Source organism: Bubalus bubalis, chromosome 9, assembly GCF_019923935.1.
Source record: "Bubalus bubalis isolate 160015118507 breed Murrah chromosome 9, NDDB_SH_1, whole genome shotgun sequence".
Lineage (NCBI taxonomy): Eukaryota > Metazoa > Chordata > Mammalia > Artiodactyla > Bovidae > Bubalus > Bubalus bubalis.
In genome coordinates, this window is record NC_059165.1 from 42782542 (window position 1) to 42802088 (window position 19547).

The 19547-nt window shown below is 39.1% G+C and overlaps 1 protein-coding gene across 5 annotated transcripts in view; it reads left to right on the forward strand.

Moving 5' to 3' along the window:
* LOC102397804 (integumentary mucin C.1-like) overlaps positions 1 to 9613 on the forward strand; it is a 41044-nt gene extending 31431 nt beyond the window's left edge. Inside the window, exons 5-8 of one of the 5 annotated variants that reach the window (XR_003111313.3) lie at positions 1573 to 1627; positions 3997 to 4105; positions 4966 to 5007; positions 7822 to 9606. Coding sequence is in view for 2 of the 5 variants with exons in the window: in XM_044947407.2 (XP_044803342.2) it covers positions 1573 to 1589 (17 nt within the window). In the remaining 3 variants the exon portion in view is untranslated. Of the gene's footprint in view, positions 1 to 1572; positions 1762 to 3996; positions 5008 to 7821 lie in introns of those variants that run through there. The other 4 variants (XR_006553247.2, XR_003111312.3, XM_044947407.2 and 1 more) reach the window with 4 other exon arrangements.
* Positions 9614 to 19547: the final 9934 nt, after the last annotated feature.

Sequence of the window (19547 nt, forward strand, 5' to 3'; positions counted from 1 at the left end):
ACCTTAGCTAGAAACATAAATATATACATTTATGTGTATGCAAAGGACCTTGATCAAGGTCACATTGTTGAGGGACATTATCAACATTGAAGTCAAGTTTTATCTTGCTCAAGTCCATGCTGCTTTTACAAAATTACCCATTCTATACCTGAAACACTTACCTAAGGTTATAATACAAGTCATGCACAAAGCCTAGACTATAGCTATTGTCTTTGGCTCTCCAAGAAGTAGTCAGAATAATTAAAATGTAAACACAATATGTAAAGTGTAAAACTTTAGAGGGGATATGATGGATTCATTTTCACTGCCATTGCAAAATGACATGACAAAAGTTTTGTCAGTAGTTAAGGACTTTCTAAGACCTTCAGTATTTTCATTGGATGAGAATGTAACTTGTGTAGTGGTTATGAACTGAAGCTCTTGTCCTGTTCTATAGTTGGAAATTTAGAACCATTTCAGAACTACTTCCTCAGCTGTAAAATAGGATTAAGAAAATTGGTATAAGAATATAAAGGTCTTGGTATATAATAGATACTCAGTAAAGAAAGAATCCTGTGTCTGACCTATATGTCAGATAGATTGCTTAGGAAGGTCAACAGTATATGTTCTGTGTAACAAAAGGCATATTTCAAAACACTATTAAAATTTGAACATTCAAAACTTTAAAGCATAATATTCTTTTATATCAAGATTTCAGGTACATAGCACCCTTGTGTGTGTGTGTATGTGTGTGTCTGTATGTGTTAGTTGCTCAGTTGTGTCCAGCTGTTTGTGACCCCATGGACTGTCCCACCAGGCTCCTGTGTATGTGGAATTCTCCAGGCAAGAATACTGGAGTGGGTTGCCATTCCCTTCTCCCAGGGATTATCCTGACCTGGGAGTTGAATCTGGGTCTCCTGCATTGCAGGCAGATTCTTTATTATCTGAGCCATCAGGGAAGCCCATATGGTATCCTTAGAAATTCTACATATATCCTCATATTACATTAGCTTTGGGGCTGATGTAACATATTTTCTAAAGCTCTTTTGGATCAATATCTGGGCATATTGGCACATAATGTAGGAGTTGGATGCCACTGCTTTGGGATATCTTAATGCATTTCACTCACATTTTAAATGTAAAGCCAATGTAACATCTGTTTTGAAAAGGGTGGTTCTGCTGTTTGGTGTGCAGTGGCCTCTGAGCACTCACTGGCAATTTCATAGCTGTCATAAAAAAACTGGTTACCTACCTTAAGTGTAATCTTTAACCTAGTTCTGAGAATGGGCCACTATAACTTCTCGAAAATTGTAGGTAAACATTCTGTGAACATATACTTGTTTCCAAGATAGAAAAAAAAAAAGGTGTCCATTTTGGAAGGGTGGGTGATGAAAATGGTTGAGAAGCGTGGGTTACAGGTTAAATTAAATAATGTTAGTTATTTGATTTAACTCCTGCAGTGCCTACAGCATTTGGCCATATGATTATTCAAGTTTTTATTAATTACTAGAAAGCAATGTGAATGTATTTGATGTTTGCAATGAAAATTCAGTATTTTTATAATTCTAATAAATTTTCCTTCTTGTTGAACAGATGGAATGACACTGTGACAGAGTCTCCAGATCCCCTTTGGCGTAGCTATCAAGTTGTAAGCATACTCCTTCCTACTTCATTAGCCTGATTCACTTGTATGTTTCCTTGGAAGCAAGTTTCATTAGAGATTATTATTATAAGTCTTGTTCACAGTTGATTTTTTCTAATTCATAAAATAAAGGAAGAAAAGAATTTGACTCTTAAATAAGGATGTTTTAATTAATTTAAAAAAATTTATATAGATGCACTATTTTGTTAGAAATATCCAAAAAGTGATATTATACTCCACACAAACATTCTACAAAATGTCTCCTGGCCATAAAATTTGAAAAAAGAGTGAATTAATTCAAGGATAGTGAATTAACATTACATATCAAGGAAAACTTCGATCATCATTAGAGAAATAGCATGCCTTGAACTGACGTGGTGGAATGGGGGCCATCCCAACCAAAACTATTATGCAAATCAAAGTGTGCTTGCTTAAACTTAGGCCCTGTAATATCTTTTTCCAACCCAATTGTCCTCCTATTGAGAAATTTTGAGCCCACTGCTGAGTCTTTCTATATGTAATCCTCCGCATTTGTTGCTGGTGTTTAGTGACTAAGTTTTCTCCGATTCTTTGCAACCCCATGGTAACCTGCAGGCTCCTCTGTCCATGAAATTTTCCAAGCAAGAATATTGGGGTGGGTTGCCATTTCCTTCTCTGGGGAATCTTCCACACTCAGAGATCAAACCCATGTATTCTGCTTGGCAGGTGGCTTCTTTACTAATGAGCCACTTATGAAGCCCTGATCCTCCCCATATGATGACTTTTTAAGGTCCTAAGGTCTTGAACAACTTTGTGATTCTGTAGGATGTTCTCATACGTAGTTTGAGAAAAAATATAAGGAGCTGTAGTCTCATGATGTTCATTAAAGTCTGATCTTTGTAAGTTAGAAGAATTTATCAATAGAATCTTTTCTTTTGGCTCACTTGGTTAAAAAACTTCTTTTTACTATGTGCAAGTAACTCTTAGAAGCAACAAACAAAAAGAGTTTAGGCATGAGAGTAATCCTGATTGCAAGTGGTGAGAGAGTGCAACATGGCCATTGTAAGAGAAAGTCAAGCTCAGAAAAAGTGGAGTTATTTAGTGTGAGATCAATGGCTTTATGTTGCATACCTTAGTGACAATGATAACACTACCATACAGGAATGATATGAAAGATTTTAGCCACTCTCACCCATCAGCTATGGGCACTGATTGATCTGATGAATATGGATAGAATTTGTTTATATCTATTAAATAGCAGAACAGCCACTGTGTAAATGACTGTAATATTGTTATACAGTTAGATTTATGCTGGATTAAAAAAATAAACAAATATTCTGAATGGTGGGATTTTTTTTTTTTTACCTTTAGGACAGGTATGTTTAGCAAAAAGTAGAATCATTACAGAAGCAAGTCCACAATAGGCAGTAGCAAAATCGTGGGCTTTTTGTGTCTTGACTCTGAAGATGTCACAGTGTCTCCCAGGTATCCTGAAAACCAAGGAGCATATATTTTGTCCTAGTAGTAAATCAATCTCCTGAACTCCACTTTAAAGAGAGAATTGAACAAATATATGAAGTTGTATAAGAAAAGATGTTCTTTGCTGCTATGTATAATCATAAAAATGTTTCAAATAACCTTAATACTCAATAATAGGGATTGATTAGTCAATTAAACATGCCCATTTATTGCCATTAACAATGTTGGCACTGCAGTGTACTTGCTGACATGAAAAGAAAATGTCAATTGATAAGTGAAAAACTAACTTTTAAAATAATGTAAGGACTTCCCTGGAAGCCCAGTGGGTAAGACTCCACACTTCCAATGCAGGGGTTCACAGGATCCATCCCTGGCTGAGGAACTAAGATCCCTAGATTGTGCAGTACAGCCAAACAAATGTGTGTGTGTGTGTGTGTGTGTGTATATATATATATATATATAAATATCAGAACTAAAAAATATATCAGAACTAAAAAATGTGTCAAACTTACATGAGAAAAAACATTTTTTTGTTTTAATATCATAAGAATAGTATATACAGAAATACCTTATTCATTTTTAAAAGTATTTGTAATTTAAATATTATAAAACAGGCTCATTTGAAATGTACAGTTTGAGTTTTGACAAATGTATACACCTTTATAAATACCATCACAAGCAAGATACACATTTCCACCACCCCAAATGTATTTGAATTTTAAATTGTCTTAGAATTTCACCATATGATTATAACTTCAGATCATTTGGTCTCACCCCTCATGATAACAAACTAGCCAAATGTTAATAAATATATCTGGGTAATTTATTTTAGGAAGTGTGTTCTACGCATAATTCTAATAATATGGTTTTATTTTGTTGTTTTTTATTTTATTTTTGATCTGCTGATGCTTCTTTAGGGGCTGGTACAAGGTCCATGGATGAGCACCAACAAGGGAGTCTCCATTGGAATCCCTGTTGCTGTCTTGGTAGTATTGCTCATATTTGTGGTATTCTGGATTAACAAAAGTAAGTCACCTCAGGACTGTGCCCACAGGAGTATTCTTGAGCCAAACGACCTGTAGCCCTATATTCCATATGATTTTGGTTTCACATAACTTCCTTGGTTCTTACCTTGTTCTTTTTTATTTTTATTTATCTTAAAATTATCTTCCCAATGAAGAGAAACATGATACTTAATTTCTCCATGGGAGAAATTAAATATGGAGAATTAAGCATTGGTTAGGTAGAGTTGGCATTTGGATATCAACAAACCAGTGTAATATACAAGATTTGTTCACTCCTCCTTTTCCCCTTCCTTCAATAACCAATTTTTGTTCCTATAGGGGGTGAAATTGCTGAGAGTTTTACAATACCCACTTAACAGAGGAACCAAATGAGCCATTGGGAGGATACGTGATTTCAGGGCTAAGAAGAGAACAAAGGGTTTCACAAGGCAGCCACCCAGGGCCTCCTGGTGTCCTTCCACCAGTGTGTGTGTGTGTGTGTGTGTGTAAAACCTGTCATCTATAGGAGAAACACAACCTCCCATTTTTTTACAGTGAAATGTGATTATATTAAAGTAAGCTAGGGCATGTGGGTGAATGCATTAACCCTAATAATCATAAGATACTTTCCACTAAGGGGTTTATTTGGCTCCTAGAGATTCAAGAAAAGTTATCTGGAGTTATTAGGGAAGACCCCAGATTGATTTGTTTCCCCTTCATTTTAAAAATATTCTTTCCTCTTAATTAATTTTTTCAGTGTCTGATATCTGTACCTATTTTTCTCATATCAAGGTAATAACAGTAATAATATACTTATTGGGGAAAAAAATCTCATGAACTCTTTAGCTTATATGTTTAATTTTCTCTTCATTTCTTATCCAGTTTAGAATATCTTTGCCTGGGTAACAAGATGGAGCTACTATGGTAAGTTCGAAAGACTTTGTGTCAATGCCTTTTGATATTCTTATTAAAAATAAGGAAAATGTCTCTGTCCCTCTCCTCTTTTCCTTCTGAGTTCTCCATTTTATACTCTGGATTCTGAAAAATCTAGTATATAGAGACTCTCCATTGCTGTCTAACCTTCCAGTAATGATTTCAGTGATGTGATGAGAATACATCTCTGTGTTTTCTGCAAATGTGCTAGAACAGTACAGAAACAGCACCTGAAACCAGACCTTTTAGAGCAAAAGAACTAAACTGCAGATTTTGTTTCATGGGCCATTTGAGTGGGTTGTTTGGTTTGTTATTTAATTTAATTCATTGCTTTATTTATTGCATGTCTATTGAGTCCCTATTATATTCCAAAGAGATGAGCAGAACAGACTGAAAACATGTAAATGAATAAGAAGGGCACTTACAGGACTTTCAGAGAAATACCATGGGGAATACAGAGCAGGCTATGTGAGTGAGCCCCAAGGGAGCAGAAGGCAGCTCTGCAAAGATCTGGAGGAGGACACCTCCAGGCTGAAGACCCACAAAGCTGGGACGTGCCTCCAGCTCTCCAAGGTCTCACCATCCCCTATTGTTCCATACCCAGCCTGCTGTGCTCAACTACATTAGTTGTGTGGCCTCAAAACCATTTGACTTTACAGTTGTGTAAATCTACCCCACAGCCCAATAGAAAGTTAATCCTCTTTGTATGCATCCCTGTAGTCATTTGCCCAAACATCTGTAAAGGTGGGAAACCACTGCTGCTGCTGCTGCTGCTAAGTCGCTTCAGTCATGTCCGACTCTGTGCGACCCCATAAACGGCAGCCCACCAGGCTCCCCTGTCCCTGGGATTCTCCAGGCAAGAACACTGGAGTGGGTTGCCATTTCCTTCTCCAATGCATGAAAGTGAAAAGTGAAAGTGAAGTCGCTCAGTCGTGTCTGACTCTTAGTGACCCCATGGACTGCAGCCCACCAGGCTCCTCTGTCCATGGGATTTTCCAGGTAAGAGTACTGGAGTGGGGTGCCACTGCCTTCTCCGCCTACTTCCAAATCCAAACAGCCTGCTTCATCTGGTCCAGCTTGGGCTTTAGGCAAAGTCTTTCTTTGAGAAAATCCATCCCTCTTAAGCCACCAGCCATTATTCCTAGTTTCTCTTTCAGTATTCCTAGTTCTCTTTTATGTTTGTACATAGTCTTTCCTATACCTAAGTTAATCACATAAGCCAGTCGACACAACATGCCTTAAACAATGACCAACACATTGCAACTGTTCCATAAATGTTGACTTTTATTATTGTAGGCATGCCCTTCACATCAATAAACCTGTGAGACAGGCACTAGTATTAGTCTTAGTTTACAGTTTGGAAAACAGGTGTAGAGATGTTGAGTAATATTAAAAGTCACATCACACAGCAGTTAAAAGGTTCCAGTGTAGGTCTCCTAGAGTCCAAAACCCAGACTTATAGAAGTTTTTGACTATCTGCTTCCAAAAATGGAAGAAAAATAAATACTCCCTATAGGCAGAAAAGAATGGAAAATAGCATCCTCTTAGTCCTTTCACTGTTTAGATTTTTAAATTTTTCACTTTTTATCCCCTAATTAGAAAAGAAAATATTTATTGTAGAAAATACCTTACAAAAAAACAAAACAAAACAAAGCTGAGGGTTTCCTCATCGTGTTATTTTGGGGGCAGCTATTAATTTATCATATTGACTTATTTTGAACCACAGACACCTAAACTGTTTCCACACATATGTGACTAATCTGTTTAAAGATCAGAGCTGAGTGAAGATTCAGTGCATTTCATATCATTTCTGGGCAGGCTTAGGTAATGAAAATAGTGACGGCATACAAGTTCTAAGAAAGTAGCTGTATCAAAGCCTCACAAATTACCTTTTTATACCCTTGTTGTGTGAGCGTACAAGCTATAAAAGTCATCTAACTCATAGCTTTCCAATTTTGACCATTAAGACACAGTAAGATTTTTGGCTGCATGATCTAGTACACACTTAGATGAAGCAATGCTATTTTATTGTATCCAGTATGATCTGATACTTTGTATGCTGATATATATTTATCTTAAATATAGGATATAGACCACTAATGGAGAAGGCAATGGCACCCCACTCCAGTACTCTTGCCTGGAAAATTCCATGGACAGAGGAGCCTGGTAGGCTGCAGTCCATGGGGTCGCAAAGAGTCAGACACGACTGAGCGACTTCCCTTTCACTTTTCACTTTCAAGCATTGGAGAAGGAAATGGCAACCCACTCCAGTGTTCTTGCCTGGAGAATCCCAGGGATGGGGGACCCTGGTGGGCTGCTGTCTCTGGGGTCGCACAGAGTCGGACATGACTGAAGCGACTTAGCAGCAGCAGTAGCAGCAGCAGCAGCATAGACCACTAAATAGATTTAATTTAGCCTTCTTTAAAGGGTCACAGTCTCCATTCAGAAAAACACCAACCAAACCATTCCCTGGCCATCTTTGTGAATGTGCATCCTGCTTTAGTACTTCATTTTGATGTCTGATATTTGTCTTCTTACATTTTCAATTTTTGTTTTCTGTTACATAAGCCTCTTAAAGGAGACAAGTCTGAGATTTTGAAATGACTGCTGAGGATTTCTATCACTTTATTAAACAGACTTTCCTAAAACTTCATATTCATAAAATCTGGAAGCTTCTATTGACTTCATAGGCTGTCTGAATGATGTCCAAGGAAATGCAAAAACCCAGTATTGCCTGAACATAAAGAACTGTGCTGCTCATCCTCGAGAAGTGTTTTTCTCTTAATCTTGTTATTCTTTCTACAGTGTGATTCCCTTGAAGGAGTCTCATATTGGAGCTTTGAAACATGCATCTCTGAAGCCTATACAAGCAGAAGAAAATGCCTACATTATTGATGACTCTCATGAAGTCGTGGGCCCAGATTCTAAGGCATTATGTAGAAGACAGTGCCAAGATATCACTATGTCAGAATCCTTCAAGCAGCAGGACAAATTTTTGGTCAGTTTCTGATGACATTCCACGGAGTCAAGAACATTGGATAGAGTGAGTCTAGATCATCTGTGCACAATCAATCTCTGTCACACCAGTCCTAATTTTTTATATTAAAACTGAGTCAATCATTCTGCTCATTGCAGAAATCTCTCCAAAACATGAAAGGTACACTTTAGAATTGTACATTCTCTTTAGACCCTATGAATCCTGTTATCCATCAAGAATTCTCATTGGGGAGACAGAAAACACACTTTGACCTTGGTTAATAAAGCTGTGGAGAGGAGCTGACCACAACTTAAAATCAGCAAATTTAATTTGGTGCTTAAAGGACTTAACATGAAAGCATTTCATGATTTTTTTTTTAAATTGACTCCAAATGTAATATTTCTTGGGACATCAAAGGTTTCAAATCATGGGAGTGTACAGGTTTCTATTTACCCACTGGGAAAATAGACGTGAATGTGATTTTGCCATTATAGGTTGATCTGGTTTCTCAGGGCTCTGGAAATAGAAGGCGTTAAGTGCTTTCCCTGGGACCAGAATGGTATTTTAGCAGTTAGAAGAAGGTAGGGTAATGAGTAATCCATGGAGACACCAGGGTAAGAAAATCAATTGCCATGTGATTTATACTGTTTCTGCTGCATTGGTGCTATAGTTCTAGGTGTTTATGTAGACAATTGGTAGGCTCTGATGGAATTTTTAGAATGAGGTAAGACAGAAATAAATACAAGGAAAGAAAAGAAAAGAAAAGAGGGAGGGAGTAACAAAAGAGGCTTTCTGTTTTGGAAAAGCCAGTTTGCAAATAGAATAGTCTTCTTTGATCATGTTACCAGTTTCCACCAAAAGGCTAAATCATCCTCAATATTGGAAAGATAAAGGGTCTTTTCCATATATAATCAATTCCTGTGTTATATCTTTTTCACAACTCAATTCAATTTTTGTTTTTTCCAGAAGAGTTAGTCAAAGACAAAAAGTAAAGCTGGTTTTAGTCACTTTGAAGTATTTTTGCATGAACAGCTAAGAAGGCTGGAAATTAATTTCACTTTGCGTAAACCCTGAAATAACTCATTCTTGAGTTTTTTGTTTTTGTTTTTGGTGGGGGAAAGGGTAGTGGTGTTCAGAGCTGCTCACACCAAAGTGGTCCATGAGGGCTGGATGGTTGATTTTGAAGGCAACATTTTTTAAACTTCTGCAGAGTTGTAGAAAATTAATAGGACCTCTGAATAAAGGTTATGTGGGCAATGAAGAGGTGGTGCTAGTGGTAAAGAACTTATCTGCCAATGCAGAAGACATAAGAGATGTGGGTTCAATCCCTGGATTGGGAACATACTCTGGAAGAAGGCATGGCAATCAACTCCAGTATTCTTGCCTGGAGAATCCCATGGACAGAGGAGCCTGGTGGGCTAGAGTCCATAGGGTTGCGAAGAGTTAGACATGACTGAAGTAACTTAACAACATGTATGCATGGGCAATGAAGATGGCTAAAGATTGCATACTGCTACTGCTGCTGCTGCTGCTAAGTCGCTTCAGTCATGTCTGACTCCGTGCGACCCCATAGACGGCAGCCCACCAGGCTCCCCTGTCCCTGGGATTCTCCAGGCAAGAATACTGGAGTGGGTTGCCTTCTCCAATGCATGAAAGTGAAAAGTGAAAGTGAAGTCACTCAGTCGTGTCCGACTCCTCGAGAGCCCATGGACTGCAGCCTACCAGACTCCTCCGTCCACGGGATTTTCCAGGCAAGAGAGCTGGAGTGGGGTGTCATTGCCTTCTCTGAAACATTGCATACTAGTTTTCGTAAATGGAACCACACTGATCTGTTTTAAAAAATTATGTTCCAACTACGATGTTTGTTTTTTTTTAATTCAAGACAGTACGCACAAAGATGGAGATATTGAATTAAAGCCCAGATTTGTAACTTGTCAGGAAAGCCCTAACAACATTGGGCAACATCCCTACGCAGCCAGGGCCCAGTTAGATGGCACCACATCCCTCAGCCCTTGCCTTGCCTGCAGCCTCATGTTTGTTACCTACTTTGTTACTTGTGGGGCTTTGAATTTATGATTTGTGCTATCTTCTCCAAGTCCTTCCTAAAGTTTGTGATGGCACATTACAAGTTCTGGAAATCTGCTTAACTTTGTTTAATCCAGCATTTCCAAAATTTGTTGGAATCCCCTGAGCACAGTGACTACTGGCATACCCAGTAGCATTCTGTGAAACAAGACCTGGGGTGTGGGAGAAAGCAGGCAGTACTCAGAATCAGAGATAGGCCCTGAGCTCTAATCCCAAATTGTACCGGGAACATTGGATGCCATTAGAGTAAATCATTCTTTATGCCTTATTTTTAAATGAAGTGTAGTTGATTTATAATGTTGTGTTGATTTTTTCTTTTTGCACCTATGAGAGTTATTCCCACACTTACATTGGTGTATAGTGGTAATTTCAATGACATGATATTTGTGAAAAAATGAAACTGAAAATCACTTCAGAAATACAACGGGTTTCTGTTTATAGAGTTTCTCGTGATAGGAAATCTAGCATCAGTGCTCAATAAAGAATTTCAGTGATATTGCATTCACAAATTTCTCATTATATGGTCCCTTTTATTATTTTTCTGAATAACAGTTCTGTTCTAGAAAAATTTATATGGGTGATTTGGCTATCATTTTATGCTATAGAAAAATTTGTCAATAATTGAGGGGGTAGAATGGATTAGAGGGAAGGAAGGGGAGGTATTTAACATTAAGTTAACATTAAATTCTTTCCTTTAAAAGTGCCGATCAAATAGAATGTATTGTTTGTTTGTTTGTTTGTTTGTTTTTGAGACCATTGCGATTCCATTGTCTTCTGTTGGTCTAGGGACATTAAGATTCTGGTATAATTAAAACCATATATTTGAACTTGGGAAATTTTGCTCTTCTTTAAAAGCAGAAGAACCAGTCTTTCACCAATGGCTGCGAAGATAATTTTGTCAGTCCTTGAAATCATGAGGGACTCCTCATCACAAATTTCATTTGTATGCACACTCATTAATTGAACACATTTTTGTTTTCATTTTCTAAAGTGACACTTTTTCTTATCCTCACCATTTACTGAGTCCAGGCATCTTCAACTTGCTGTGGGCTCTCAGGACAAGGGCAAATGAGGCCAGATTTGAGAGTCAAGGTGCCTGACACTCCTCTAGGTGCTGAGGTGGAGCAAGGAACAACCCTGAACTCCAGTTCCCAAGGAGCTCCGCTCAATAGGAAGGAAACCCCCACACCATCTGCTCTGGTGCTGATGATGAGAAGGAAAAAGCATAACACACTGACAGAGCTGAATTTCTCAAACACGGCATTTGGGTCCAGATAATGCACTGTGGGAGGGCACTGTGCAAGCATTATAGGAGTGCTTATCAACATACCTGCCTCTATTTGCTAGAGGGTATTTGTGTGCCCCCACCAACCCCCCCCCCACACACACACACACACAGTGACAACTGCAAATGTCTGTAGACATTACCAGTGTCTCCCTTAGAGGAAATAACACCCTTGGTTAAAAACTGCTGTGACAGAGGATCCCTGGAGGGCATGGGGATGTGGGGAATTGGTGTAACTGTAACTGGGTTGGTCAGGAGCTGCCTCTCAGAAAGTAGGGATTTTGAGTTGAAACCCAAGTAATGTGTAGGTGGCAGACATGTGGAAGAAATCCAGCAAGTGCAAAGGCCCTGAGGTAGGAAGAGCTTGTATATTAAGAGGGAGAAAGTAAGGTATGCTCCAGTGTGGCTGAGGCAGAGTGAGTGAGGAGGATTGAAAAGAAATGAAGCTGCAGAAATGTGTGCTGTTTCAGGGACTGATGCAAAGAGCTGTGTGAATGTTTATGAGGAGAATCCCATTCTTGAAAATCAAAGCATTTTTGCTATCAAGGGTTAAACCTACCGATTATATTTCAACATTTATTAATGTGCTTTAGTGATACTGTCCTAAGTTCAGATATAAAAATCCAGTTTGGTTGGGGTGACGGGAGAGAGTACATGTGGAAAGAGAGGGTAGGGTCCTGGCAGTGAGGCGCTTTCCGTAGAGCCGTATGAGGGCGCCCAGGCCTAGGAAGGTAGGTCCTGAAATAAGAAGGCCAAAGTTTGGATCACAGGAACCCAGAAGCAGCTAAACCCACTCTTCCCAAACTTACAGCTTTGAATGAGTGGAGTGGACCATGTACCACCTTCAGTTAGTCCACAATGGATTTTTTAAATAGTTATGTGTTTTAACAAGCATTTTTGGAAAACAATGCTTCAAAACTATGATTTGGTGGACATCACTGAGGATGACTACAATTTTAAAGTTAACCTAAAACAACTTGAGTGAACAAAGGCAAATGGACAATGTGAGTATGGCAAAAGTTAGGTAGATGTCTGAAGTCAGAGAGGCAGTGAGTTAGGTCAACTGGGAGCTCATTAATATACAGATTCCTGGTCTCTGCTCCTAGAGATTCTGATTCAATAAGAGAGATAAGACCTAGGAATTTGTTTTTTGTTTGTTTAAATCACAGAATATAAGTGTCTATGAATTATTTTACATTTTTACAAAAACATTCAGATTTCATGAAAGAATATACAGAAGTAGAGCATGCAATAATCCTTTATTTCTACTTTATTTGAACCATAAATTTCAGGAAATGGATATGAACCCTTTATATTTAGACTGAGTGGGTATTCTGATGGATTTTAGAAGGTAAAAGAAATTGCTCCAAGTCCCTAAAATTTAGGAACACCCTAACAATGTAGGGGAAGTGTATTTTCTCTCTGATTTTCATAGCCTAGCTTTGAAGAATTATTTCTTCTAGGTTCCTAGTACTCTCTAGAAGGAATAACAGTTTATCCTTTGTTCTCTGTTTGATCAAAGTCTTTTGGCAGTTGGTTGTAGACAGCTTTGAGGGACGAAGTCTTAGGATACAAAGCTTCTCTAGACTTTGTTTCTTCTTTGATTCTTGATTACATCAGATGATCTGAAGAAGTAAGACAAAGTCATTGCTGCACCTACTGCAAAGGTAGTGACAGCTGAGAAAAATTCAGAGAGTGCTTTTAGTGGCATTGGTGTAGAATGTGAGCAGGGTGGATATGGGGCTGCAAGAGGAATAATCTAACACTAGAATTCCCAAGGATATAACTGTAAACTTCCCTTGGCAATTCTCAAAGAACCTAAGAAGCTTTGCAACTCTGTTGGTGTTTTGGGTGATCCCAATAGTCCCTAAATTTTTTTCCACCCAGGCACCAGTGTAATCGAAGGAACAAGGATCTGATTGTGCTACGGGAATTGAAAATCCTCCCACTGCTCCCCAGTGGGTACAAGTCCCTACTCCATCATAAGCCCCTCACAGGTTCTCCCTTGTCCACTTCATGCAGCCCCTCCATGCAGTGCTCTGGCAGATAGAAATGCCTCACATACCCACTCTCCACTCTGTAGGTCAGCATGTCTTGGGGAGATGCTTGTCACCTGTCTCTCCAACAGACATGCCATCCCTCAAGGTTCAAATCAGCCTTAGCCTCTTCACATTTTCTCACCTCATCCCTGTAGACAGAATGATCCCCTCCCCTGAACCCTTCTGTGCAGCCCATTGTAGTCTCTCTGTGAATAGTATGGAGCACCTCCCATGTGCCAGGCATGGTGCCAGTGCCTAGCTCAGGTCTTTCTGCAGGAGACCAGCACCCCACCTAGCTTGTGTGGCACATAGGGGTGAATTATGGAGAGGCCTCCTCCTCCTGCCTGATAGAGAGCTGGAGCCAAGGCAGAGAGACCTGCCAAATAGAGTCTCTACAAACTGTAACCATAAGTAGTGACCCTGTAACCTAGTCCTGTGCATGAGAGGTGTTCAGATTGATGATGCTTTTTATATTGAGCTTTTTGAGAGAAATGTATGTAGTTTCCCAGCATCCAGTTTACACAATACTTATTCATGACAATTAGTGAATAGAATAGAATAGAATAGACTGAAATGATGTTCCCTAGAACCTTCTTGTGTGTGCTGGGGCTGGGATGAGAGTGGAAGTGTGTCTCAAAATTAGAAACTACCCCTCTTTATGACTGACTGGCGTGTAGGAGTTTGTGTGAATTCCACTGGACTCAGACTAGTAATTTTCAACCTTGATTGCACATCAGAATCACCTGGGAAGCCATGCCCTGACCAAACAAATTAGGATCTCAGCAGGTGGGGCCCAGGTAGTATTAGTCTTTTCAGTCTCCCCAGATGATTTCAATGTGTAGTTGAGGTTGACTTGAAAAGGGAGATGACAGCATATTTTCTTATTGTGTGTGTCAAGCACCCTAGAAAAGCCTGAAAGATACAAACTAAACAGGAGTGCATCAACACTGGTCCAGTCCGGGACAGGCGAGCCATCAAGCAGGGAAAGGGCAGGACACTTTGCCACAGCAGATGTGTCCTCCATGCAGCTTCCTTGGCAATGGCTTGATGCTGGTGCAGCCGTGGAATCAAAAGTCTGGATGCTGCCATGCTTTTGTAAGGCTTCTCAGGAAGCTGGCCCACAGCTGTCTCCTTTGACCATCCCTGGGCCTCTGAAGAATTAAATGTTTTCTCCCACTAGTTGTAAAAACAAGCAAAGAAGAAAGTCCCCTTTGGCCTGTGAGGAAGTGCTCTAAGGTAACCTTCTGTGTTTTGTGCTGTCGACTGCTGAGATGGGGAGTGCTCTGTCTGGCAGTTTCTGCACCTGCTGGAGCCTAAAAACCCTTGGGTGATGAATGATTCACATATTTCTCAATAGACTTTATTTTTTACAGCAGTTTCAAGGTCACAGCAAAACTGAGCGGGAAGTCTGGGGAGTTCCCATATGTCTGTCTCCCTCTCCCCAAAATACATAGTCTCCCCACCATCTGCATCTCTCCCAAGCCTTGTACATTTGGTACAATTGATGAACCAATATTGACACATCACTATCAACTGAAGTCCACAGTTTGCATTAGGGTTCACTTTGTGAGATGCATTCTACGGGTTTAGACAAGTGTATCATTACATGTATCCACCGTTACAATATCATGCAGAATAGTTTTACTGCCCTAAAAATCCTCTAGGCTCCACCCATTCATTTATTTCTCACCACAAACCTGTGATAATTACTGACCTTTTAATTGTCTCTGTTGTTTTACCTTTCCAAGATTCTGTGTAGTTGGAATTATAGAGTATAAAGCCTTTTCAGATTGACTTATTTCACTTAGCAATATGCATTTCAGTTTCCTTTGTTTCTTTTTGTGGCTTCATAGCACATTTCTTTTATTGTGAATAATATTTTATAGTTTAAATATACTGCAGTTTGTACTTTGACCTATTGAAGGATATTTTGGTGGCTTCCAATTTTGGTCACTATGAATAAAGCTGCTATAAACATTCATGTTCAGGTTAATGAGCATGTTTGATGGACTGTATGGTAAGTGTTTAGTTTTGTGAGAAATTACAAAAGTGTCTTCCAAAATCGCTAAATAGCAAAATAGCATTTTTTCTTCCTGTGAACAATGAATGAGAGCTCCTGTTACTTCACATCCTTGACAGCAATTGGTGGTGGATTATAATGATTCTAATAGGTTTGGCCACCTGATATGAAGAGCCTACTCATAGGAAAAGACCCTGATGCTGGGATAGACTGAAGGCAGGAAGAGAAGGGAGCAACAGAGGATGAGATGGTTGGATAGCCTCACGGACTCACTGGACATGAGTTTGAGCAAACTCTGTGAGATAGTGAAGGACAGGGAAATGTGGCATGCTGCAGTCCATGTGGTCACAAAAAGTCGGACATGACTTGGTGACTGAATAATAGCAATAGGTATGTAGTGGTGTCTCATTTTTGTTGTTTTGTTTGTGTTTCTTTATTAGCTGTGCTGGGTCTTCGTTGCTGTGTGCAGGCTTTACCTAGTTGCAGCGAGTGGGGGCTATGCTCTAGCTGCAGTTCATGAACTTATCGTGGTGACTTCTTGTTGCAGAGCATGTCTCTACAGCACACAGACTTCAGTAGTTGTGGACATGAGTTTAGTTGCCCCATGGCTTGTGGAATCTTTCTGGACCAGGGATCAAACCCGTGTCTCTACACTGGCAGGTGGGTTCTAACCACTGCACCCCCAGGGATGTCCTCTCGTTTTAATTAGCATTCCCAGTAACACATGATATTAAACATGTTTTTCTATGTTTATTTGCCTTCTTTTTATCTTCTTTGGTGACATGTCTATTTTGATCTTTTGACCATTTTTTAATGAGGTTGTTCATTTTCTTATTGTTAAGTTTTAAGCATTCTTGTATATTTTACATTAGAGAGATAGAGATGTGTTTGCTCAGTCATGTCTGATTCTTTACAGCCCCATGGACTATATAGCTTGCTAGGCTTCTCTGTCTATGGAATTTTGCAGGCAATAATAATTGAGTGGGGTGCCATGGCATACTCCAAGGGATCTTCTTGACCCAGAGATCAAAACCAAAGTCTCTTTTATCTTGGAAATTGGCAGGTGGATTCTTTACCACTGGCACTGCCTGGGAAGCCCAATATTTTACATTATAGTCCTTTATCAGATATGTTTTTTGCAAGTGTTCTATCCTAATCTCCGGCTTGTCTTCTCATTCTCTTGACAGTGTCTTTAACAGAGTAGAAGTCTTTAATTTTAATGAAGTCCAGCTTACTATTTTTTCTTTCATTGGTCATGTCTTTGGTGTTGTACCTAAAAAGCCTTGGCAAAACTAATACAGTTATGTAAAGTTTAAAAATAAAATAAAATTAAAAAAAATTAAAAAAAAAAAAGCCATTGTCATATACAAGATCATCTAGATTTTCTCCTGTGTTATAATCTAGGTTTTACATTTGGGAGTATGATCCATGTCAGGTGTAGGGTCTGCATCTAGATTCTTTTTTTTTCAATGTAGAGATCCAGTTATTCCAGCACCATTATTGAGAAAACAGTCATTTGTCCATTGAATTCCCTTTGCTCCTTTGTCAAAGATAATTTGACTTTATTTGTGTTTTTCTCTTTCTTGGCTCTCTATTCTATCCCAATGATGTATTTTTCTATTCTCTGGCCAGCAGCATACTGTCTTGATTCCTGTAGCTTTATAATAAATCTTAAAGTTGGGTAAGTCCAATCTTATGACTTTGTTTTTCAATATTGTGTTATCATAATAAAGGACACAAATGGTATAGACCTAACAGAGGCAGAGATATTAAGAAGAGATGGCAACAGTACACAGAACTATATGAAAAAGATCTTCATGACCCAGATAACCACGATGGTGTGATCACTCACCTAGAGACAGACATCCTGGAATGTGAAGTCAAGTGGGCCTTAGAAAGCATCACTATGAACAAAGCTAGTGGAGGTGATGGAATTCCAGTTGAGCTATTTCATATCCTAAAAGATGATACTGTGAAAGTGCTGCATTCAATATGCCAGCAAATTTGGAAAACTCAACAGTGGCCACAGGACTGGAAAAGGTCAGTTTTCATTTCAATCCCAAAGAAAGGCAATGCCAAAGATTGCGCAAACTACCACACAATTGCACTCATCTCACATGCTAACAAAGAAATGCTCAAAATTCTCCAGGCTAGGCTTCAACAGTAGATGAACCATGACTTCCAGATGTTCAAGCTGGATTTAAAAAAGCCAGAGGAACCAGAGATCAAATTGCCAACATCTACTGGATCACTGAAAAAGTAAGAGAGTTTCAGAAAAGCATCTATTTCTGTTTTATTGACTCTGTCAAAGGCTTTGACTGTGTAGATCACAACAAAGTGTGGAAAATTCTTCAAGAGATGGGCATACCAGACCACCTTACCTGCATCCTGAGAAATCTGTATGCAGGTCAAGAAGCAACAGTTAGAACCGGGCATGGAACAACAGACTGGTTCCAAATCGGGAAAGGAGTACATCAAGGCTGTATATTGTCACCCTCTTATTTAACTTATATGCAGAATACATCATGAGAAATGCTGGACTGGATGAAGCACAAGGTGCAATCAAGATTGCTGGGAGAAATATCAGAAACCTCAGATATGCAGATGACACCACTCTTAGGGCAGAAAGCAAAGAACTAAAGAGCCTCTTGAAAGTGAAAGAGGAGAGTGAAAAAGTTGGCTTAAAACTCAACATTCAAAAAAACTAAGATCATGGCATCCAGTCCCATCACTTCATGGCAAGTAGATGGGGCTACAGTGGAAACTGTGGCAGACTTGATTTTTGGGGGCTCCAAAATCACTGCAGATGGTGACCACAACCATGAAGTTAAAAGACACTTACTCTTTGGAAGAAAAGTTATGACCAAACTAGACAGCATACTAAAAAGCAGAGACATTACTTTGCCAACAAAGGTCTGTCTAGTCAAGGCTATGGTTTTTCCAGTGGTCATGTATGGATGTGAGAGTTGGACTATAAAGAAAGCTGAGCACTGAAGAATTGATGCTTTTGAACTGTGATGTTGGAGAAGACTCTTGAGAGTCCCTTGGACTGCAAGGAGATCCAATCAGTCCATCCTAAAGGAAATCAGTCCTGGGTGTTCATTGTAAGGACTGATGCTGAAGCTGAAACTCCAATACTTTGGCCACCTGATGTGAAGAGCTGACTCATTGGAAAAGACCCTGATGCTGGGAGGGACTAGGGGCAGGAGGAGAAGAGGACGACAGAGAATGAGATAGTTGGATGGCATCACTGACTCAATGGACATGAGTTTGAGTGAGCTCCAGGAGTTGGTGATGGACAGGGAAGCCAGGTGTGCTGCAGTCCATGGGATCACAGTCAGAGACGACTGAGCAACTGAACTGAACTGATTCTGAGTCTTTTACATTTCCACATACACTTTGGATTCAGTTTGTTATTATCAATAAAATAACTTTCTGGGATTTTTATTGAAATTGCATTGAGTCTAAAGCAAGTTGAGAGGAACTGACATCTTAACAGTATTGGGCTTCCTGATCCATGAACATGGAACAGATCTCTGTTTATATAATTCTTTGATTTTTTTTCAGAGTATCATAGCCTTCCTCATGTTGATCTTATACATATTTTGTTAGGTTTATGCCTAAGTGTTTCTGTGTTTGTTAATATAAGTGGTGTTGTATTTTTTATTTCAATTCTTAATTTTTCATTGCAGTTATATAGGAAAGCAACAGACTTCGGACATTAATGTTGTATCCTATAACCTTGATTTAATTGCTTATTAGTTTCAGGAATTACTTGATCACTTCTTTGGAATTTTCTATATGGGCTATCATATTATATATATGTGAACAGAGAGAGATTTGCTTTTCTTTTGAATCTGTATACCCTTTATTTTATCTTTTTGTCTTTCTGCATTAGTGTGAATATCCAGTATGATGTTGAAAAGAAGAGCGGATAACCTTACCTTGTTTCTTAACTTAATGGAAAAGCACCTTGTTCAGGTTTTGAACAAAAGCCTTGACTATGAGAACTTTATAAGATATCTTCATATGTGCACAATCCAGTCTCATGTGTATCTCTAGCCTTCTGCTATTTATTGGAATCATCCCCTCTGCCTGTGAGCATGACAGAGGCTCTTAACAGTT